This window comes from Furipterus horrens, unplaced genomic scaffold, assembly GCF_987537825.1.
Source record: "Furipterus horrens unplaced genomic scaffold, mFurHor1.1.pri manual_scaffold_3, whole genome shotgun sequence".
Lineage (NCBI taxonomy): Eukaryota > Metazoa > Chordata > Mammalia > Chiroptera > Furipteridae > Furipterus > Furipterus horrens.
In genome coordinates this window covers 124,051,529-124,074,283 of record NW_028327173.1, presented here as the reverse complement: position 1 = coordinate 124,074,283, position 22,755 = coordinate 124,051,529, and the positions used below count along the sequence as shown (strand labels likewise).

Here is a 22,755-nt window from a genome sequence, read left to right as displayed (position 1 = left end):
ACAAGAATATGATGTTCCTGCAGATGATCTTTGGGTCTTAGTGAACATCTTCTTGAGAGACATTGACGGGGTTCCCGAGGAAGACAGGCTGGATTTCTTCTCCATGACAGAGATTGTTCCTGATGAGGCAACAATCCTGAGCCTGTGTATCCTTGGTCCCCAGGGACAACCAGGAGGGCAGGAAGAAATCAGCACAAGTCAACCACTAATCCTAGAAGTGGTCATGTAGTCACCGTGTCTGTATGGGATGGTCAGGTGGCTGAAACTTACTGCCTTGAAAGCCTGCTCTGGCTCTCTGCTGCTCTGGGGCACATTCCTGTGCACCCCCTCTGTCTACCCAGCCAAGCCTAGGCTGGGGCCCTGTCCTAAGGTGGGTGAGCTAGCTCCCCTTCACCCTAGCTGATTGGGTGCTATTGGTCCCACCCTCATTCTCACTCCTTTCGGTTCTAGTAATTCTGTCCTCCCAGAATGCAGGAGGCCTGCCCTTTCCCACTTGGCTCAGGGTGAGTTAGTGCCTCAGTACCACTCTTGTTTATCCAGAGGATGGGCTCTAGAGAAGAGCAACATTTAGAGTTTACAGCTGGTGTGTGTGTGTGTGTGTGTGTGTGTGTGATGTGTTTAGATCTTTGTGGTTGCTATAATTTAACATCTCTTTAAAGAGACCATCAGGGCTTTTAGGACAAGTTTTGCAGAAAATTGAGTAATCCTGCAGACTTGTGCAGAATCCCTCCACCCCTATTCTCTCACACACATGCTCCCCCATTTCATTTTTGGGTTCTCCTGAATCTTCCCAGAGGCCAAAAATGCTTTGCAAGGATGTGTAAAAACACAATGCCTGTCCAGGAAGCACCAATTTAAGGTTAATAAAATTTTCCCTTTCAAAATTAAAGTGGAATGGGCATTGAGCACACACTGTTTATTAGGTTGAATCTCAAACAACTAGAAAGTTCGTTAGATGTTGGTATTGGGGGAGAGACAAAATTTCCCCTTTTCTTAGGAAAACTCGTCAGGGAAGCAGCAGCGGTACGTTTATTTGATTTGATTTTTTCAAATATTGTGTTTTAAGATTGTTTTAAAAATTCCTTCAAGTTAGGGTTTGGATCACTGTCAAAACCCAGTGAATGGGTATCTATATATTCTGGCATCGAAATTCACAGGAAATTTCTACTCATCTGCACACCAGACTTCCTGGTATGGTCTCCATACCAGGGATTGAGGGCACGGTGGGCAGGCGTTGGGAGCCCAGGTAGTTGCTGGAGTGAAACCAGATGAAAAATGACCCACCGGTCTAAGTTAGAGGTGGGGGAGGCTAGGTGGGAGCAGATAGTGAGCCCGCGCGCTGGATGTGGGGGGAAGGCCGAGAAAGTGGGGGAGCGGCCTTGGATCCAGGTTGGAGGGGAGCCGGAGGGCGGTGTGGAGTGCAGAAATCCTAGACAGAAAGGGAGAGGTCCCAGACAGCTGCTTCTCCAGGTCCTGAAAACCAAAGCTTTCTATGACGCAAGACCAGAAAATAGCTGGAAATTTTCAGTGCCCACACTTATAGCTGAGCCTCATGACAACCAATTTGAAACTGTGGGTCCGCAAGGGATCCCCAAGTCTTCGGCGGCGCCACTGGGAGGCCGTGGTGCCGGCCAATGGGCTTTGGTCGAAGCCTTGAGCCCCAGCCAGAGAACGCCCTGCTGGCCCCCGCCACACCTAGACAGGGCTTCGTGGCTTCAACCCGCGAATTTTAGTCCCGGACAAACTCTTCAGGCGGTTCTTCTTTTAGAAAGAAGTTTGACTTTTCCATCAAATTCTGTACCTATGCACTCTTCTCTAAATGACTCTTAACTAGTGTCCAGGAGAAGCACAAACGTGGTTTCTCTCTCACCTTTCTTGCCGGTTTTTTTCCACCTTCAACCTTGGAGTCTAAATTTTCTAAGCAATTAAGTTATATATTCAACAGGAATATTCGATTCATAATACAACAGGACTAAAGATTGATGCATAGCTCTGAGGCTTGAAGAAAATATTTAGTGCTTGCCTGCAGATTCTGTCGCCCCTCATCTGCTCGCAAAGCGCCCGGTATCTATCTTTCAGTGTGTCCAGCTCTTATGATTGCAAATGGCCCTGTTTTCAAATGGAAATAAGACTTGCAAACTGATTATGTGTATTGAATCGGAATCACTCCCTAGATCCTCTTGTTTAAAATGTATTGAAAAAAGGATGATGGCTGCAGACCTCAGTAACCAGCTCCTTCTCTTCTTAGGGAGGTCGATCTATTTTGCAACTTTTTGCTGTTCGAGCATGTTTCAGCTAGATAATTAAGTTCCCATTGTATTACTGGCCCAAGGCAAATAAATGCTACGCACACTGCTTCCCAGCAGGCTCCCCGGCTATCCCCACTAGCATCACTCCCGAAACACCACACACACCATACATTCTCCCACTCTGCCCCACACTTCAACCCAAAGACAAGGTATAACTAGCACGACTCAGCTGTGCCAAAAACACCAGCAGAATCCCACACACTTTCACTAGGCACTGTCCTCCCTCCCTTCCCTCCCTCCCTCTCTCCCTCCCTCCTTCCTTTCCAATCCTCTCTCCTTTCCTCTCTTGTCTTACCAATGAGCAAAACCACATACACACAAACTCCCAGCTTTCATAGACACCCAACCAACAAAACCTAAGTATTTAGCCATGTCGAGAGTTTTTAACAACTAATTTGGATTGGTGTGGCATTGCAGTTGTTGGAAAACAGTTCATACAGGAAGGTTAATGTCAACTGTTAGAGATGCAGTGAACGTGCTTATATGTTACCACAGATATCAAAGATTTTCTCTTTGTTCCTATGTAGTGCTAGATTATGGCTGTGGATAGGTGACATTTTTATTCAATATTTCCCAAGGTTCTCCTGTTTGATTTCAGTATGAAGCCTATGTGATGTGCAGACTGGTATCTGAGCTTTGCCTGCCGTGTGAGTTGTGGGTATGATAGACTGCAGCACTACCAAAGTTTACCACACTCAGGCTTCAGCCTCAGCAGTCCTACCAGGGAGCAACAGTCAACATTTCAGGTAATATGGCAGGTTGGTGAGTAGTAATGAACAAGCTACAACATCTAGCCTTGGCTGGAGATGGGGATGTATGCTCTGTGCATGCCTGTGGTGAAGGGCTGCAATTCTTTCTGAAACACACTCAGAAGGGAAGGGTGAAGCCATCATGCCCTGCTTACCACCCCCACCCTCCCGCCTTAGTCCCCACCCTTGCAGACCTCAAGGCACCGTGGAGTGGCTAGGCAAGGAGAGGGGTTTAATCCTCTGAAGCTTCAGCGTCTGCTCTGAAAGAGCCTGCCGCTCCAAGTCTGTTTAGAATACTAGTGCTTTGGGTGGAAGTGGAGGTGCCACAGGACCTTAACTTGCAGGGCTTACTCTATACACAAATATAGCCAGATATGTTAAACCATTGAGCTGGTCTCCTAGGTTAGAACAGAGTGAGCAGCTAGCTTAGAGGCACCAGTTCTCAGTCCTCTTTTTGTCATTATTGTAATTTCCAGGTTTGCGTCCATGCGCATACACTCAGCCCTGTGTGTTCTGGGGAGATCAGGTGAGTCAGTGGCACACAGACTAAATAAACCCTTGTTTTCCTAAAGCTGAGGACACCTTCAAGCAGCAGCATTGAGAGGGAGAGTGCTAGGCAATGTAGAGCCCCTGCTGTTCTTTGTGATTTCCCCCAGATAGGCTACGAAGAGACTTCGTGACTGGGGAATGGTATCAAAGGCACTTTTCATGTGGCCTGACATCTTTGATTTTGTAGAAATGACACTATAGCAATAATCATCATAATCCCTAGAAATGCAGTGCATGACACTGCACCAACAGCCTGGCAATCAAAGACAAGATTCCTGGAAATATATGAAATAGGATAAGGGAGAAGGAAAAGTTTGTCTTTTTCTTGTTGAACTGCACTCATAGACCTTCCCTCTTATTTCTACTGCTCTGTGAAAGCCAGAATGGGGGGCAGGGAGTTCTACAAACAATGGTCAGAAACATTAGTATTTGTTTTTGTTAACTGGCAATAATAACAAAAGATTTATATTAACATTTTTATTAGTGGGTAATGTAGGTGCAGCAAATGATAACAATTTTTGTTATAGATTGCTTCAAGAAGTCTTATCTAAAACTGTGTGTCTCAGGGAACAATTTTATTTCCTTTAAGAATAAATTTTAATATTTCCTTACAATGTAATTAATTCGCCAGTTTCATGTGAAGATAACTTAATGTTCCAATTTAAAGTTGGCAAAACTAAGGAAAGTTTTTGTTTTCTTGGTTTTTAAGGGAAATTGGGTTTCATGTGACATCTTAATTGATGTAATGAAGGTGTTCAACTTTCTTGCATCTAACAGGTTCTCTAAGATTCTGTTTTAAGACACTCCTATAATAAATTTTTAAGTCTATTATAAAAGACATATTAGATACATGTATGCATGTACTTGCCTGATACATATACAGACAGGTATCTGTATGCAAACACTTGTACTTACATACAGAGTAAACAGAATTAGATGCCATTGTTATGTTAAATAAAAAAGTAATCTTTTAGAAAGTCTTTCGCCTGCAATTTTTTAAATGTTTCTTTCCATTCCAAGCAGAGCACTAATAGTGACTGATTGTATTGCCATGTCCTGCAAGTGACTCAAAAAGAAATAAAACAGAAACATGAATTTAAACCTCACACTTTCCAAAACTGTTGCAATTTGTAATAACAGAGACAATACATGTTTAGGAAGCAGAGAGCAAATGGGGAATATTATCAAATGAGGAGTCTGAGGCCATTTCTAGATGCCTTCCAAGTAGGGCATTAGGTTACTGTCAGAGGGAAATGTAGCCAGCCACTTCAGCTATGGCTTCAAATGAGGCAAAGGCTGTGCTGTCAAGTCGCTGAGCCTGCTCCTCCTCTATTCCTTTGAGAATAATCAGGAAAAGTTTAGAAACACAACTTCATGGGGGGAGGCATGCAGACCCTCCTCCCCACTTCAATAAAACATAGTATTTCCTGTAGTCCCACTCCTACACAATTCCTCCAGCCACTTGGGTGGACAAGCTCATCACGGATGTTGACTCGGGATAGGGCACTCCTTCCAGAACCTTACTGGCCAAAGAGGCACCAGAAAACTCTTCACTGCAAGTTGAGTAAGGAGCCCAACTTGGACTCCACAGAGGGTGGCCTGAAGCTGCAAGAATACCATTGCAGAACCACAAGCACACCAGCCAAGGCGGAGTGGGAGGCCCAGAGGAAGGTGGTGTCCCGTCTCTCTTATAGGGACCTGGCTGTGCAAGGAAAGCATTCAGCCTCATCTCTCTCAATACCCATGTCTCTCACTTTCTTTCCGTTCCCAAAGAAAGCCGCATTTGAAACAAACAAGCCAGCAAACCATGCCTAAGAGCAGTATCATCTCAGATTCACATTTCCCAGCAAGCTTTCTAGTTCTCCACAAATAATATTCCTGCTCACTCTGCTCCCCTGCTAATAATTTGGGGGAGGGGTGATGTTTAGAATGGGGACATTTGATCAGAATTCACGGCAGCTTCTCACAACTCACTTGTTTATGGAAAATGAATGGTCTGTCTGGCTTGCTTTTAGTTCAGAAAAGGAGTCAGTCTTTATCAGCACAGTTCACAGGATCCTGGAATCCCCCCCCCCCCTTATCTTAAATTGACCCGCTTTTAAGATAAAGACATAATAGAGAAAGCATTGACCTTACCTGGTCCCTAATGAGTTGGAAGTCAGAAAACCCCGCTCTCATTTCCTCTTATCTCCGATCGCCTGAGAAGAGACTCGCGCTACCTTTTGTGCTCTCGCGCCTGGAGATAGCCCCTCACCGACGCCCATCAGCCTGTGAGCGGGCGCTGGAGAGTGTTGTAGCCTCTGAAGTCTGAGAATTCTTCTCTGGGGTTTCAAAATCGCAGACTTCGCTGCCAGACCTAGACTTCACCCTGCCTCAGGAAGATTTAAAATCGCTGGAGGGCTCCCGAGCAAGTATTCCTCTTTCAAAGGCCAATTCCTAGCAGTGGCAAGAAGAGCTGCCTCCTGCGAGGCCCTTTGCACTGGTGCGCGCGGGCCTCCCCGACTCCAGAAATAAGCGCTCGGAGCGTTTCCCGCGGAGTTGGCTGTGGCCTGACTCTTGACTTCACTCGGGAGGCCCCAAGCTAACTATTTCCCACCAAGCCAGCCCTTCTCCTAGAGCCACTACCCCGCTGTTGAAGTATTCCCTGCCCCCAACCGCCTCCTGGCCTTGAGAACTCCAGCTGTACCCGCTCTTGCCCCTGTTGCGGGCGGAGGCAGTCCAGGCTCCCTTTGCGCAGCTCCGAGCATCTATGACCCGCTCTTCTCCCTTCCCCTGAACCCGGCCCAGTCCCTGGCCAGCCAGCTGAGAGGGCTGCTTTCCTGCCTCTCCGACTAACTGATCAGGGTTCCCAGGCTGGGGCGGGGGTGGGGAGCCGCTCTGGGATGCTAAACATCAAACAAGCCAAGCCTGGGGTTTCAGGCCCCGAAGCCACTAGAGCCTCTCTCCAGGGCTCTCAAGAAAGTCCTCGTGTTTACATGGCTGGGGGGGTGGGGTGGAGAGAGGGGGGATGCTGTCTGCAAAATCTCCCCTGCTCCCCTGAAAGCCACTGGGGCCTAGTGATGGGCAGGGTGCTTAGGCAGGAGTGCTCAGCTTTGCCCCGATCTCAGGGCGAACTGCGTTGCCCCCACTTGTGGGGAAGCTTCTGGCTCTTCCAGGTACTTCTGCTTCAGGAGCATCCCCAAAAGGCTGATTTCTTCCTCAGGGGAGTCCAGAACTGACCCAAACCAGAGATGCTGGAGACCTAGGGGAGGTTCACTCCAGAAGAAGACACCATGGGATTCGCAGAGGTTGACCAAGATGTGGGAGACCAGGCTGCGGTCTTTCACTGCGATGAGCGTGCACCTATTTCCCTACCAAGATACTTCAAATTGGTTCCAGAGCTGCTTCCTGCAGCTACAATCTCCTGGCCAGGAGCCGGAGCTGGTGGAACCCAAAGCCCTATTTTGTCTCAGTCCCATTCTCAGACGGACTGAATTTACCTTTCCCCAGGACAAGTAAACAAACTTCAAATTAAGCTGTCTCTTTCTAGATGGCAAGGAGAGGAATGCATTTGTTAGAAGCTCAATCAAATGCAAGGGTTATAAGGCTAAGAGTAGCATGGCCCATTAAAACTGTGACTGTCAGGAACCTGTTCTGGGCTAGGATAGATTGGGAATAGCAGCCACCCTGGTCATTTGTCTGGCACTGTCCATTCTGTCCCCACCCAGGCTTTTGCTGTGCACAGGGCATGTTGATTAGAAGCTCCCACCCTCATGGAACTGGGACCTTAGAGCCAAACCTCTCCCCAGCTTTAGGTGGGCAATTTGACCACTTACACACCCTGTCCTGGGACCACTGTGGCTCATTCCAGCACAAGTGTTTGGAATTCCCATATTTTTCTTGTTTTCCAAAAGGAGATATTCCCCAATTAGCACAATCCATAGACCCAACCAACCTTCCTTTCTGAGACTCAGAGGAACCTCTTCTGGGTATTGGTAACATATCTCAGCAGCCAGAATTCTTGGGGAGGAAGGTTGTACTGCTCCCCAGTTCTAAAGCACCACCAGAGAGAAGTCCCCAGGAGGTCAACAAAGAGGACTTGGGTTACAGAACAAGGCCTGAGGCCTGGCAAATTCTCTTAAAAGTTACTGGAGGGTGAGGGTGGAGGTCAGGAGAGAAATGAGAGATTCAATGAAATGAAAAGAAGAGAGGAAGTAATGATGAAGAGAAGCAAGAAAGGAAAAAGTTGAAATTCTAGACAAGAAGTGAGTACAAGGTAAATATGAATCAGTCCTCCACACTCAAATACTTTCAGGTCTATGGAAAAAGTGCTGGGAGGGGCATCTGTCCGAAGCCCACTCGACCACTTTTCCTTGCAGGTTTATCCAGGTGTGACATGGAAAGGACAACAGCCAATCTATGGAATACAATTTCTCTCTGTCCACAACCACTACTTTCTCCTCCCCTCCCCAGGACAACCCTAAGAGTTCCCCAACAGCCACAGCTGGGCATCAAACAGACCAGGAAATAAGAGGTAGGAAGAAACATAAAAGATTTTTATTTTTTTACAGGGAGCAGGTGGTCAGGAAAGGTGGATAGTTGGGAACAAGTGAAAGATTCATTACCACAAAAATTTAGAAGCCCAGAGATGGAAATGGGTAGAACAAAGGGCAAAAGCCCAGGTCCCAAAGTCCTGGGGGGCGGGGGGCGGCAGGAGGATCTCCCTAGGCCAGAAGCCCAGTCGGTCACCTCCTGAAGCTTGAGAGGCCCTGAGAAGTGGGGATCCGTGGCCAACCTTGGGAGGGGATAGCCATTTCAGAGTAGAAAGGAAACCCGGTAACAACTTTTCCACTTTGGAAAACAACCTCCCACTGAATTCTAATTCCCAGGAGAGTAGGCCCAGGATTAAAAATAAAAGATTGATGTTGAAATCTACAGGGTCAATCAGCTCAGTAAATATAATTGCTCATTCAGGGTTATTGCCTTAGCTGTGTAAGACCGCAGTAGATACTTCTGAGGTTTCAAAAAACAGAAGCCTGACTCTGAAAACTAGTCCTCTAGTTCTCTTCCTTTCTTCCTTTCCTTCCTGGTGAAAGTAGTTTAGCTTTTCTCCTCTTTATTGCCAAGTCTCAGGACAGCTCAAGGTTTGATTCTACTCAATTTGGAGGCAGAAGGCCAGGACTCCTTAGCTAGTTCAGGATTCTTTGAGCCCCTGAACAATTCAAATCTCAATCCCATCTGGCCATTGATGAGTGCTCCCCCCCAACCAAAATGTCATTTAAAGCCAGATCAAAACCAAACAAAAGGTGGGTTTTTAATCAGAAAAGGAATCTTTTTAATTTGTATAATTTATTAGAAGCTTCTTAGGAACTATATTTAAACCAGATATCTACATAAGTTACAACAGAAAAAGACTGACGCTTCAAATACCAAACTGCCAAATAATATACACAGATTTGTCAGTGCCCATAAAAAATATGATGGGCAGGGGATGGGAACTGTTTTTTGTTTTTTCTTTTACAACAAAAACGTACAGATTACTAAAAACTAGGCATTTAGTCCAACTTTTGACAGCATTTAACAGCTACAAGTTCACATCAAACATAAAACAGTTTTAGCCAGGGCCTGCACGCTGAGCCTGGGCAGCCGGAGGTTGCTGGGAGGGGGCATTTCCTTTGTGTCACTGACAAGTGGGTTCTGTAGAAGTGTCTTTCCTCTCTCCAGCCCCTGTCTCCCCTTCAAAGAAATTCTGGTATTTACAAGTGAGTCCACTTTGCTGGCACAGTGTACCCAGAACGAACTTTGCAATCTTTAGAGTCCAGAGCCATGCCAGCATAGATCCCTCTCCAAACTGTGCCCCGCCCGAGCGTGGGAAACCTATTTGAATCACCTAAAAGATACCCCGAAAGTTGTTCTGATGTCCTTCTCTGTTTAAAGGCTCTTTAAAGAATTGGATTCACTTGGTTGTTTTTATTTTCTTTTTTAAAAAATCCCTCAAATTTTAGAAAAAAGAAAAAGGAAAGACGTCCAGCAGTTTGGCCTTCGGGTTTTTTTTCCCTTGATCTAAACCGGACAGGTTCTTAAGAAAAGCTGAAGCCTTGGAGAGCCGGGTGGTTGCTGTGTGTGGCGGGCAAGAGGGGAAGCGATGAGGCAGGTGCTGGGCAAGGTGCAGCCCAGCGTCCTCTCACCAGGTCCGACCATATAGCAAGGTGGAGCAGGACATGGTGCTGTAGTCCGAGCCCGAGGAGTTCAGGTGGGACAGGCTGGAGACCTGGCCCTGCAGCGCCACGGGGCTGGCGGCATGGTGCGCCAGGTCCGGAGACTGGCCCGCGCTGCCCGGCTGATGGCCTGGGTGTGCACCCAGGCCGGGACCGCCGCTGCCCACTGAGATCGCCGCCGCCGCCGCCTGAGCGGCCTGCGCCTGCTGTTGAGCCTGCTGTTGCGCGTGGCCTTGCAGGCTGGCTGTGCCAGTCGCCGGAGCGCCCGCCTGGCAGGGTTTGCCGTCTTTCACTAGGACTGGCACCGCCACGCGGCGCGGCGACTGCTGCTGCGCTTGTTGCTGCTGTGGGCACCCAGAGCCCCCTCCGCCGCCACCGCTGTCCTGCTGTAGTTGCTGCTGCGCCGCCTTGTCCTTGGCTTGGCGCTTCATTTTGTAACGGTGGTTCTGGAACCAGATCTTGACCTGCGTGGGTGTCAGGTGGATCATGCTGGCCAGGTGCTCGCGCTCGGGAGCCGACAGGTATTTCTGTTGTTTGAAGCGTCGCTCCAGCTCGTACACTTGCGCCTGGGAGAAGAGCACCCGGCGCTTCCGGCGCGGTGCACTTGGCAGCGGTGCCATGTTCTTGCTCACGTCCCCCAGTGAGCCCAGGCCGCCCATGCCGCTCATGTTCATGCCGCTCGCCGGGCCCATGAATCGGGAGACTGTAAGCGACAAACGCACAGCGTCGGCCGGGGCCAGGCCGGGCCAGGCCACCTCTCCCTTCTGCGCCCTAGGCTGGCCAGGCCTGGCCCCGACGGCGCCCTCCTCACGTAGGCCGTCTCACCCTAAGAGGCCCAGCCGCGGGGATCGCCAGCGCCTGTCCTGGCCGTGTCGTCAGGGGATTGCCTGGAGAGCTCCCACCTCAAACCCTGCTACCTCCCTCGGTCTTAGTGCTCCACCCCAAAAGCACAGCTGTTCCTTTCATACCCAACCCTGGCTAGAGTCGCGGGGTTCACGGGCCACGGGCGGTGCACTGGGCCCAGGCCAGGAGGTGGGTTTCCACGATAAGACTCTAACTTCGGGAGCTTAGGCAATAGAGGTGTTCAGATGCTAGAGCCCCCAGACGCTTTGCCTCTTGCCTGCTCTCTCCTGTCAGCCCCAGTGCCGGCACTTTCTCGGCCCATTTAGATCCCGCTCTGGAGCTGCGCGTCCTCCCGCTTGTTTCGACTGGAGAGAGGCGGACCCCGCGCCTCAGCGAGTCCCTGGACCGAAAGCTCCCGCCCGGCCAGGCCTCGTCTCTCTGCGCCCTGCTTTCCCGACTCCCTGAGTTAGGGAGGCGCCTTCTTCGGCACTCTGAGGTCTCCAGCACCAAGCAAAGCTGCCAGTTGGCCGCATCTGGGAGACACCGAATACCAGCACCTGCCCCCAGGTCCCGATACTATGTGCCTTCTCTTGGGCTCCTAAGCCCAGCAGGAAGAAGAATCAATCCCCACTTCCCGCGCCCGACTCCCTGGCGCCGTTGGCGGGCGCCGACCCCGATGCCCTGCGCACAGCCCGCAGGCGCTGTGCCCATCAGGCAGCTCTCCCCGCTCCTCCCGCGCTTAGCACGCAGCTCCGCCGTGGGGCGGCCTCACTTACTGGCCGGGAAGCGCGGGTCTGGGTTCGCGCCGTACCATCCGGGGCCCGAGGCGGTGTTCCGAATGGTGTCCTGGTAGGGCGGCAGCTCGCTCATGTTGCCCAGGTTGCCGTTGCAGTAGCCCCCCATGGCGGAATGCGAGAGCTGGGGCACCCCTGTTGCCGTCATGTGGTAGGCGGCGGTGACCGCACCGTGGTGCCCCACGGCGTGCTGCTGCATGGCCGCGGCTGGCGGTGCCGCCTGGCCCTGCCTGTAAGCCGCCAGCGGAGCCCCAAGGCCGCCGCCCTCCATGCCCACTTTCTTGTAGCTTTCCTCCAGGGGACTCAAGATGTCAGACACTGAGAACGGAGTCGTGTGCTTTGGACTCATCGACATGATTCGGCGGCGGCTGGAGGAGGAAGGAAGAGGAGGGAAAAAAAAAAGGGAGAGGGGGAAGGCGAAGACTCGCTGCTTTTTTTTTCTCCCTCTGCCAAATATTCTGGTGTTACCTTAACGCCGATCTTGTTGGATGTACACGTAACCGAGTGGACCGAGTCCGCCTTAATTGGCTTGAGTGGAGGCTCGGGGGCTGCCTCGCGTTTGTTTTAGCCCGGCGCCAGGTTTTAGGCAGCTACCAGAGGCGGGGCGTAAGCGCTAAAGCAACAAGACAATAGAAGCCTACATCTGGCCCGAGATAATTAGCTTACATGCTGATGACAAGGTAAACACCTTTAAGTTTCACTTGTCAGGATTTTTAGGTCTCAAAGAGGGAGAGAGAGAGAGGCAGAGACGAGACCCAAAGCATTTCTTTCCACCTCCCCCCGAACACCCCCACCCCCATATTTTGTGGGGTGCCGGCGGCGCGCGGGGGAGGGTGAGGCGGGGGAGGAAAGGAGGAGGGCACCGAGAGTGGGAGGGCAAGAGGTGGGGTAGGGAGTAGCCGAGGAGGAGGGATGGTGGTGAGGAAGGAAGGTGAATGCTGCTTTGCAACTAACTTTCAGAGTTACAAAGTGAACCAGTTTCCAGTTCGGTGGGGTTACCCGAGGCGAAGACAGGTGTTTAAAGGGAGGGGGCCAAGGGCTGGGTTGGGGGTTTCACCTGAGCCTGCTGGGGCTGTTCTTCCCTCCCGCCGCGGCCTCCCAGCCCCGAGCCTTCCCACTGCCTCCGGACCACATTGGGCTTCGCGGCGCTGAGCCCCAGTCGCCACCAAATGAGCTTGCAAGTCTGGGGAGGAACCCTGGGGCCGCAGTGTGGGCTGCGTGTCTGTCAGTCTGTCTGCTTCTTCTTCTGCCACCGTCAGAAGGACACCTCTGATCCCCGCCCCCTTTCCCTCTACCCAGGAGAGATTCCCAGCTGGCGTTGAGCAAGGGGATCGGCTGCCGGTGAGGCGAGAGGCAGTCCCAGATCCCCGCGCCGTTCTTCCCTCCAGCTCAAGGTCTTCTTGGCGGAACAGGGTCCCCTCCCCCGCATCATGTCTCCCCCTCCCTGCATGAGGTTCCGTTTCCCCACCCCCACCCCCTGGCCCAGGCAAACACATCACTGGCAGATGGAGCTAGGAGGCTGGAGGGGGATTTACGCGAGGGGCCATCAATTAAATTGCCCCACCTCGAACAAACCTGGTGTCCCCGACCCTCGCCCAGCGCCTGGAGGCGCGGGGTTCTGGAGCTGACTTTCCAAGGACATCACAGCCCCAGCACCCGAGCCCAGGGCCACGCTGATTTCCCCTCTGATGCTTCAGGGAGGGTGAGGTCAGGGAGCGTCCTGGGTGAACTGAGCCTGAACCCCGGCCTGCTGGCCGGGAGGGGGCGAATCCCCAGGCGCAAGCAGCACAGCGGGCGGGAGGCTGGGCTGAGGCTCTCCTCCGCCCAAAGCTCAGCCATGCAAAAGTGCACTTGCTTCCCCGGGAATAACCAAATATCTTTGTTTAAAGTGGCGGCGTAAATGGCCAGTCGCTTTGTGGCCACGCTGGATATTAGTAGATGAGGATCATTCTGCTTCAATTGGAAGCCTCTCATCCTGCGAGCAAGAAACTGCTTAGGAGGAAGTGGGTTTCCTGTCTGCGCGTTCCCTGGAGTTAAGTGTGAGCCCCGTGCCTTGAGGGTCCTTGGGCACCTGAAGAGGAGGAGCTGCGCTTCCCAGCCCGGCCGAGGCATCTGCTTCGCTTCTCTGGCCAGGCCCGGGTTTCAGGCGGAGCAGACTACTGAACGTAGCCCTGTGCACCGCAAATCCTGAGACCAACTCCGAGTTTTGCCCTTGGATTTTAAACGTTTTGTTGCTTTGTTTTATGTTCTCTTTGGCTGTTTTAGCCTCTTCTCCGCCCTAGGGGCGGGGAGGGGGAGCGCTCCCTGCCCGAGCTGGGGCTTCCAAGACACTGCGGGGGCCGGTTAAGGCTTCTAGAATTTGGCTTTTGTTTTCATATTTTCTTCCCCCTGCGTGTAGAAAAGGAACTCCCAATGATGAACAGGCACTTTGAAAGATATAATTCGCAGGTTAGGCGCCTTTTCCATTAATAGCAACTATAGTAGGAAAGTTTTTTTTTTTTTTTACTGGCTTTTTATTTCAGTGCTCTCCTTGAAGAGTGCTCTGCACACCCTCAATACAAAGCCAACTTCTATACTGATAGTCGCTGTCCTCACTACCTGTGTCCATTACTAGGGGAAAGAAAGTTCAGAGCACCTCCATCCCCAACCAGCGTGGGCCCACGTATCTGTGCCACCCACTTGGAGGCTTTGGAGCAAGCAACCCTGTCTCCACACCAGAGGCACTTGTCGGTTTTGCTGCAAAGACAGGCGCCAAGCCCGCTCCTTGCCTTTCCTTCCAATGGGGCTTCTCTGGGGGGGCGCTCTTAGGAAGGAATTAGACCCCATCAACTGTGTTTTGGTCAATGTCATGGTCTAAGCCTAGGGAACAAGGGGGGAAGACCACGCTGGACTCAGGACCCCAGCCTCAGGCCTGGGTCTCCAGCGAGGTCTTAATGCCAAAGTGGGTGGGTTTCCCAGTTACCCATCTTTTTTTTTTTTTTCCTCTCCCTCTCCTTTATGTCGTATATGGGTAAGTGTAAGAAACACCAAGTGCAGAACGTAGAACGTTTCTCTCAATTTCAACGCAATTTAGAAATAGAGGTAATTCTTCGCAAGGTTTTTGTGAGATTTAAATAAGATTGGGCACATAAAAGTGCTTTGGAAGCTTTAAAAATTTTAAGTTCAGTGTCAGCGCAGGAGATTTCTATATTATTATCATTAGTACCCTTCTGCCCTTAAGACCTGAATCTGAGTGAAAGGAAGCATTGGGTGTATCTTCCGAAGTCCTTGAGCCCTGACTCCTCTGCCCTGGTCCTTCGGCTGATTTCCAGCTCTGCATCAGGCACCGGCGAGCACAAGTGGCTGGCAGCTCCCCTCCTACAACTCCCACCCTAAGCTTGCAGTGAGGACAAGTATCTGGAGCCACACAGCGGCAGACATTGGGTCTGGGCTCTGAGCACCAACTGGAGCTCGAAGGAGGGGGGCGGGCGAGCTTTCGCTCCTGCTTCACCCTCTCTCTCAGCCAGGATTCAGGATTACGCGGCAACCTTACCACCACCCCGGACTCTCACCCCCCGCACGCAGCAGCACCAGCCCTGGTCCAGACTGTGGCTGGGTCTCCTACCCCTACCCTCTCTCTCTCTCTCTCTCTCTCTCTCTCTCTCTCTTCTCTCTCTCTCTCTCTCTCTCTCTCTCTCTCTCTCTCTCTCTCACACACACACACACACACACACACACACACACACACACACACGCACACATGCCACTCTACACTCTTTCCCACATGCGCTGCACTCTCCAGAATAAGCCTGAAAACTAAGGTGTCTCATGGAGAAAAGGCGGATATCTATATCTCCGAGCTTGTCCAAGCAAAGTCCAAAGTTCTTGAGAGTCCGTCTCCCAACACCGCTGCCTGGACAAAGAGTGTTCTTTCAGCCGCCTCTTGGACTCATCTTTAACAGGGCGGACCCCGATTAAAACAGTAATTTCTTCATGGCTGCAGGAGGTAGCTGGGAACCTCAAGTTCACCACCTAGGGCCCGCACGTCTTCCTTTACCCCTCAACTAACTCGTTCTGGGGCGGGGTGGATGCGGTGGGGCAGTGGCCAGGCAGGGCGAAGATGATCTCTCAAGGAGCTTTCCCAGGCGCCGCTGCACACGCCCGTCTTAGTCTGAGCCACACTGCTTTGCTGCCTCCGATCTGCCCGGCATATAGGACACTCGGAGGCGCAGGCCCAGGCCCGGTCAAGGATGCTTGGAATTGCCATCCCCCTTTGCTCATCACCCGCGTGGCCGAAAGAAACCACCCTTTTCTCCTTCCCAGGTCACTTCCTTGAGAATTTAGAACGGCGGGCTCATACAGAAGACGAAGCTCAGACCTGGTGGATGATGAGAAGGAAATGTCTGTTCTCTGCCCTGTCTCTTCCACCCCCACATTTTTCTAATTCCCTTCTTAGTCCTTCACACCTCTTCTTAGACGGCGAGTGACCGTATTTCCTCGTGCTGTTATTTTGCTCCGAGATTTATCGCAATTGGTGAATCATTCAACAAATAATTGAGTGCTGGTGGCTCTGTGCCAGGCTCTGTGCTAGACCTGAAAATTCATCCTTCAACAAACTAGACGTGGCCCCTACCCACATGGAGCTTACAAATTAACAACAAATCATCCAAATAATATGTAGTTATTTGGTGACAAGTTTTACTCCAGGATTCAATGGAGATAAGAGCTGTAAAGTTTGTAAGTGGGTTTCTGCACCATTTTCCATTCTTCAAGCGCTCAGGGGTGGTGGGCAGAGCACTTGAGTAGAAATCAGAAGTTCTGGGATTGAAGCCCAGCTTTGCCACTTTTCAGCTATGTGGTATAGCTCTTGTGGACTCCCACCACACTCTGGAGCCACTCCAGTCAGAGCCAGAATAAACTAGAATGTTGTTTTCTCCCCTTTTCCTCGAGGGCAAGACCTTATTTTATTTATCCTCAAAGCCTCCAGTGCCTCAAGAAATGCTGAATTAAGGAAATAAAGCCTCTTAGCACCTATTTCCTGAGCTGTAGAAATGGTTATAACCTGCCCTGTGTTGTGCTAAGGATCCAGGTATTTAAGGATGATGTCGTGTGTGTAAATCTATAAATCAAAAAACCGCTAGCAAAGGAAAGGTGTTATTACTTCTGGTTCTGTAACTGTGGTTTGTAGAAACTGTGAATTCAGGCCTCTAACTCTTTGCATGAAGCTCTTGGGTCCCTCGTCTGCTCCTGGGCCTCAGAGGGTGAGTTTTCCTTAGCCAAGTGCAGGCTCCAGAGCCAGGTGGATCTGGGGTCCCTGGTGCCCTCTTGGCGAGCCAGCCCAGGAGCAGAAAGCAGGAACGCAGCCCGGTGCTAGGGATTGTTGTTCTCTAATCCGAGATCCAAGAACAGAAACGGGATCCTCTGGGAGATGTCTTCCTCCCCCTTAAGGATCTCACAGAACCCCGTTGGCCCTTTTCACACACACCAGAATCAAGAAGCTCTGAAGGAGCTGAGTGCAGCCCGGGAATGTGCAGTAGGGCGGCTTTCTCGAGCAAGTCAGTAAGAGATATTCCGAGGCCCACGCTAACGTGCGCTCCCTTTAGTGTTCCCTGTCTCAGCTTGACCATCTTGGACCTTTGAGGGCGACCTTTATTTTTGGGATGCTCTCCTCAAGTCGTAGCCTCTGGGTAAGTGCTGTGAGCAGAAGTGGAGTGGGGAGACCAGAGGACGTCAGAGTGCTTTTCCTGTGCAGTTCTCTCCTTGCACTGGCGTGCTCAGGGGTTAAATAGGAGGAGAAGTAGTGAAGTGAAGGCCGGATTCCTCTTGAAGGAGAATCTCACCTTGAGGCTTTCAGGATGGAAGAACCCTGTCCTTTGTCAGGCAAGCCCTCCAAGAGGTCGACACCTGTGGTCTTGAAACCTGCCTATTTTCATATCACACAAGTCAAATCTAGATTCAACTTGTCCCGAGGTGTAGTCAGAATCCCTACCCTCTCCACTAACTGCAGGGGTGCCCCCTGGCGGGAAGGGGTCTGGGGTAGGAGAGAATTTGGGGACTGGGTTATAACGCAGAGACCAGGGAACTAACTCAGCACTAGCAGCGCTCTTTGAGATTCGGAGAAACCAAGACAGGGGTGGGAAGTGGGGGACATGTGACTCCATCTCCTCGGAGACCCAGCGAGGCCGGTGCAGGGCACTAAAGGAGACAGATGCACAGACTCCCACAGTGAATTGGCTTGTTTCCTATCAGTTCTTCCTTTCTGTTTAAATTAAGAACCTCTAAGCAGAAGAGAGAGTGGATAGTGGTGATTCTACCATATTCTGGACAAATGGGAAGTGCCCCCATCCTAAGGAGCAGGGACACCCTCGGAGGCGACCTGGGGTGCGTGCAGCTCCAAGGAAAGTTTTGCAACCGCTGCTGAGAGAGAAAGGACAGGTGCTGGAAGGATCGTCAGGACAGCAAGGCTGTTTCGCCACAGGGCCTGTGCAATCCCATTCAACTTTAGATGGCAGAAACCTGCGGTATTTTTCTACCTTCCGTCTCCCATCAAACCGCAGACCAGCAGTATGCTCCCATGGGCTTGAGTGTTTGCATTTCCCGTGGAGTTGCTAGTAGCGCTGCGGTTTCTTCTTCTATCTCTTCTCCAACCTGCCATCCTTCCCCTAGCCCCAATTATCTGGCAGGGGGAAAAGTTTCGGGTAGCCGAAGTAGCAGCCCCAGGCGCTCTCTGGGAGATCTCAGTGGCTCTGGATTTTCTGAGAAGTGACTGAGGCTCGCTTCCCTCTAGCGGTGCAGGACTCTGGGTCTGTCTCTTGACAGTTGCAGACCGAGGACATCCGCAGCGCCCTCTTCCAGCCATTTGGAGAACTTCATCCTCAGGGAGGTCCTGGGGAAGCTTTGTTACTAGATCCTCCGGACAAGACTGATCCTGTTGAGAGTGTAATGGTTCATCCTTCACGAATTTGTCCGCCTAACTATTCACCCTATTATTCACCCGACCGTATTTCCGGCTGCCAATCGGTCCACCCAAAGCCACTGAAATATAGGTTATGATTGACTCTTGCCCTTGCTATTTGAAAGATCCGGGATATAGATCAGGGCACTCCTCTAAGGATGCTTTGCCTTAGAATCTCGTTATGAGAATCTCCTCTCCGTATCTGATGGCTATTGAACACATATTTGATGGCCAGTTAAGTAGCTTGCACTTTCTTCATGCCCAAAGTCTGCAGAATGCAATGGCTCTACTTGTTTGACTCAAGGGGGCTCTGTTTGCTGTTGCAACAGTAGGTGCATAGTGTCTAAAAATGTTGGAGCAAGAATACTTCTGAGACTAGCTACACCAGAGTGGATGCCCTCCAGCCCTCTAATCCCTGGCATCAACTCACCCAGCTAGGATTTCTCCTCAGTTGTTCCTCCTCCTTGTACTCTTGTTAAGACCGAAGTCTCTCCACTTCCCTCCCTGTATGCCTACATTACTCTGCTTTTGTTCTTTTCCACTTAGCCAGAATGTCATTATTCCTATTCCCATAACTAAGTCATACACTTCTTTTCTAAAAGCCCAATTGACTCTTCTAACAATTAAATGACACACAGTAGGAACTCAATATGCAGAATAAATGAACGTAATATCCTTGACTTTAAGGACCATGTCAAACATTTAGACATGTCTTCAGAAATGTGCTCAGTGTGCTGCAGCATTTGGTATTGTTAATCCCCTCTTTTCAAAATTCTCTCATTGGCCTCAGAGTCACTGCTCAGTCATGGTTCTCCTCCTCTGTTTCCAGCATTTCTTCTCAACTGTTGGAGGACTTCCCTCCTCCACTGTATACCCATGTCCAGCTTCAACTGCCATCTATTGCTGATGGTTCCCAAATCTCTATCTCCAGCTAACCCTCTCCAGAGCTTCAGATCTATATTTCCAGTTGTTTATCTCCTCCTGTGAATGTCCACCGAGTGCAACATGCCCGAAATTGAGCTCATTACCATACTTCAACTTACCTCTTACACCGTGTTCTTGATCTAGGTGAATGGCACGAACATCTCTCCCTCCCTACTACCCCACCACCATTTAGATTTTGTATTAGTCTGTTCAGGCTGCCATAACAAAATACCATAGACTGGTAGCTTAAGAAGTAGAACTTTGTTTTCTCACAGTTCTGGAAGCTGGAAAATTCAAGAGCAAAGTCTCACAGTCTCAGTTTTAGGTGAAGATTCTTCCTGGCTTGCATAAGGCACTTTCTCATGGTGTCCTCACATGATGGAAAAAGATACCTCCTCTTCTTCTGATATAGCCACAGTCCTATCGGCTTAGGATCCCACTCTTATGATCTCATTTAACACATTTAATATTAATTACCAACTAAATGCCTTATTTTCAGTTATAGTCACTTTAAGGGTTAAGGCTTCAACATATGAATTTGGTGGGACAAAATCAGTCTGAAGCAACTCCCCAGCCAGATACCTAAATATCAACCTTTTTCTTTACCTCATCTAACTGGTCATAAAGTCATATAAATTCTGGCCTTTGTGTTACTGTTGTCATACCTTTACTTCTAAACATATCATACAGTCTACATTGCACAGTTATCTTTTAATGACATATAAATATGAAGGAAAAGAGTCTTTTATATTTCACACAGAGTTGTTATTGCTGGTGCTCTTTAATAGATCCATATTTACATCTATTATTATTTTCCTTCTATCTGGAAAATTTCTTCTAAACATTTCTTGGAGTACAGGTATGATGGTGATGAATTCTTTCAGCTTTTGCATATTAAACAATGTGTTTATTTTATCTTCATTTTTTGAAGATATTTCTGTTAGGTAGAGAATTATAGTGGACAGTGCTTTTTTTTTCCTTGCAATATTTTAAAGATGCTGCTGTGCTACCTTCTGGCTTACATTGTTTCCAGGAACAGCACAAATGTGAGGAGCATTGGGTGGACTTAGCTCTCCTCTAACAATCCCTTTAAACCCCCTCTAGCCTCTGAAATGAAAAGTTTATTTTTACTCCCTTCGTAAATACAGTTCCAGGGCCCTGCTTCACATCTGACCCAAAGGCACACAGAATTGTCACCTTCACCATAGCCTATGTGAACTGCCACTGATTGCTTCCAGAATAGCAGTCATTATATTGCTATGTAGAAATATCAGAGGTAGACATTCTGTAACCATCATTTTAAGCCTTCTCAGGATGTAATTGCCATTATCATGGCTATTCTTCTCTTGTTCAAGTCTCTTATAAGTTATCCATCAAGATGCATTCTTTTGGGAAAGTGAAGAGTAAACAATAATATAAGTTTTCAAAAGGTTACCTTGTGTTAAAAGTTGAAGTCATTCATTGAAACCTTGCTCCCTTTAAAAACAAAATATTAAGAGAACATAGATTGAATTCCAAACCAATTGTAACAAGTGCATTTGGCCAGGATTTCTGAAAACAAAGCTTGCAGAACATACTTAGATAAAGGTAAAGTCCTGGACTATTCCTTCTGACATGTCCCAGGAAATGTTCCAAGCATTTTGGCATCCATATTACAGGAGAGGGGTAGTATTCTCTTAATTTTTATAGACAAGGAAACCAAGGCTCAGAAAAATTAAGTGAATTGTTGAAGATAACAAAGCTAGTAAGTAATAGAGCTAAGTTTCAAAGCAGTATGCCATTTTCCAAAATACAAGAGATGTCCTAGCCTAGACAATTGGGAATTTTTAAGAATTCTCTACCCATCCTCCATTCCACACTTTTGGCTTTTGTACATTTCTTGGACAGAAACATAGTTTGAATGTCTACTCACCTGCTTAGAGAATAATTCTTTTGTCTAGCTCAGTAGTTCTTAACGTTAATGTGAATAAAAAAATACTGTATCAAATTACATACAAAAATTTTTGTCACAATTTTATAAGATTTTCTAGGGTAATTTGATCTTATTAGATTTTTGACTTAGGTATTACCACATTTAAAACCTAAGAACTGAGTATTGTGGGACCACACTGTATACTTTCCACTCTATACAATGTTTCTCTAATTTCCAACAGATTCTAGTTCCTTTGGGAAAATGTAGTAATAAGGAGCACACTGTGGGGAAGAGTATAGTTATTATGTTTGTAGGACTTTACTTTCACCATTAAAGCAGCATACTCAATGTGCTTAAAAGTCTAAATTCTTCTTTGCAGTGAAGATGACTTCTTATAAAGATAAAGCTAAACACAGAAGTTTATCTAAGACAGCAGCTCTCAAACTTTAGAACGCATAAGAATGACCTAAAAAGCTTTTCTTTGAGTGTATGTTCTTGAATGGGAGTTCTGATTCTGGTAATGGAAAGCAGCTTATCTTAGATTGGAGCCCTTCTCAGGTTGTAATAAGAAATTCTGTGACACACGCAGAATTACTTGAAGGCACTGGAAAATGATCACAAGCAGGCAGAAACTGAAGGGGGTTCTAGTCTTTAATGGAACCACTCACAGACTGAGACTTGAGTTCACAAGGCTATTCCACAGAGGGCATGACTCAGCCTGCCTAGCACAGGGAAGACTGAAGACAACTGTGAAAGTCCAGGTGTTTCAACTTGATGATAGAGTTGGAGGCTGCAAGAATATCTGCAAAATTAAGGTAGGTAAATCCCGGAAGAAAGGAACCCGTTGCAGGGGTGGGGGGTCATTCATGGTGGGGGAAACCTAAAATTTGGATTTCAAGGTCAGTCAAATCACAGGCTAACTCCTGAAATACATATGCACAGGAGAGATTTCCAGGAGCTCAGTGCATGAAAGAATGTAAAGGCCAAGCAGGAGATTTTGAAGTTTGATTCTCACCAAGTTAAGTGGATTCAGTAAACACCTCTGACTTTCCATCAGAACAAAGCTTGCCAAGGAAGGCAAGGCAATGTCCCAAGACTAAAATATTGGCCTCCAATGTGAGGGGATAATAAATATACCTAGCAACCTGTGAAACCAATGTTCCACAATTTCAAGAGGGAATCAGCTAGTAACTTGACTGCTTGGTAGAACAGAATCAATACTTCCAAGGAGAATAATAGAATCCAAAGACTAAGATGTCTGATTTACAGTGGCCAGATTATAATAAAAAATTACTAGGCATGTGAAGACATAGGAGATAGTCCCCAACTTCTAAAGAGATAGAAGTTAGTAGGAACAGATTTCTAGATGACCAAGATGTTGGGATTAATAAAAAGAGTAAATTTAGAGGACTTTCAGTTAAGATGGCAGCATAGGCAGACATGGCTTGCCCCTTTGCACAACCACATCAAAATTACAACTGAAATAATGACAACCATCACTCAGAACCATCAGAAACCGAGTTGAATGGAGGTCTGTAAACTAT

At 48.8% G+C, this 22,755-nt stretch overlaps 1 protein-coding gene across 2 annotated transcripts; it reads right to left on the bottom strand.

Annotated features, from left to right (window-relative positions):
- Nucleotides 1-9,595: 9,595 nt before the first annotated feature.
- On the bottom strand, nt 9,596-12,705 carry NKX2-1 (NK2 homeobox 1). Of its 2 annotated transcripts, XM_090271843.1 has the most exons (3): nt 12,499-12,705; nt 11,424-11,809; nt 9,596-10,507 (listed from the first exon to the last, which is right to left on the bottom strand). In XM_090271843.1, the coding sequence occupies exons 1-3, from the start codon at nt 12,573-12,575 to the stop codon at nt 9,771-9,773; spliced, it is 1,200 nt and encodes a 399-aa protein (XP_090127969.1). In that variant the 5' UTR covers nt 12,576-12,705; the 3' UTR covers nt 9,596-9,770. The 2 variants fall into 2 exon arrangements, with proteins under 2 accessions (XP_090127969.1, XP_090127968.1); XM_090271842.1 differs by lacking the exon at nt 12,499-12,705 and having other exon boundaries at nt 11,424-12,301.
- Nucleotides 12,706-22,755: the final 10,050 nt, after the last annotated feature.

What these genes read in the sequence shown, in the direction of transcription:
- NKX2-1 (XM_090271843.1), bottom strand. Translation starts at nt 12,575, where the DNA reads ATGTGGTCCGGAGGCAGTGGGAAGGCTCGGGGCTGGGAGGCCGCGGCG. An exon ending in AACAGCCCCAGCAGGCTCAG is followed by an intron (nt 11,810 to 12,498) that starts GTGAAACCCCCA and finishes TTCCTCCTCCAG; the next exon opens with CCGCCGCCGAATCATGTCGA. An exon ending in AGACCCGCGCTTCCCGGCCA is followed by an intron (nt 10,508 to 11,423) that starts GTAAGTGAGGCC and finishes TGTCGCTTACAG; the next exon opens with TCTCCCGATTCATGGGCCCG.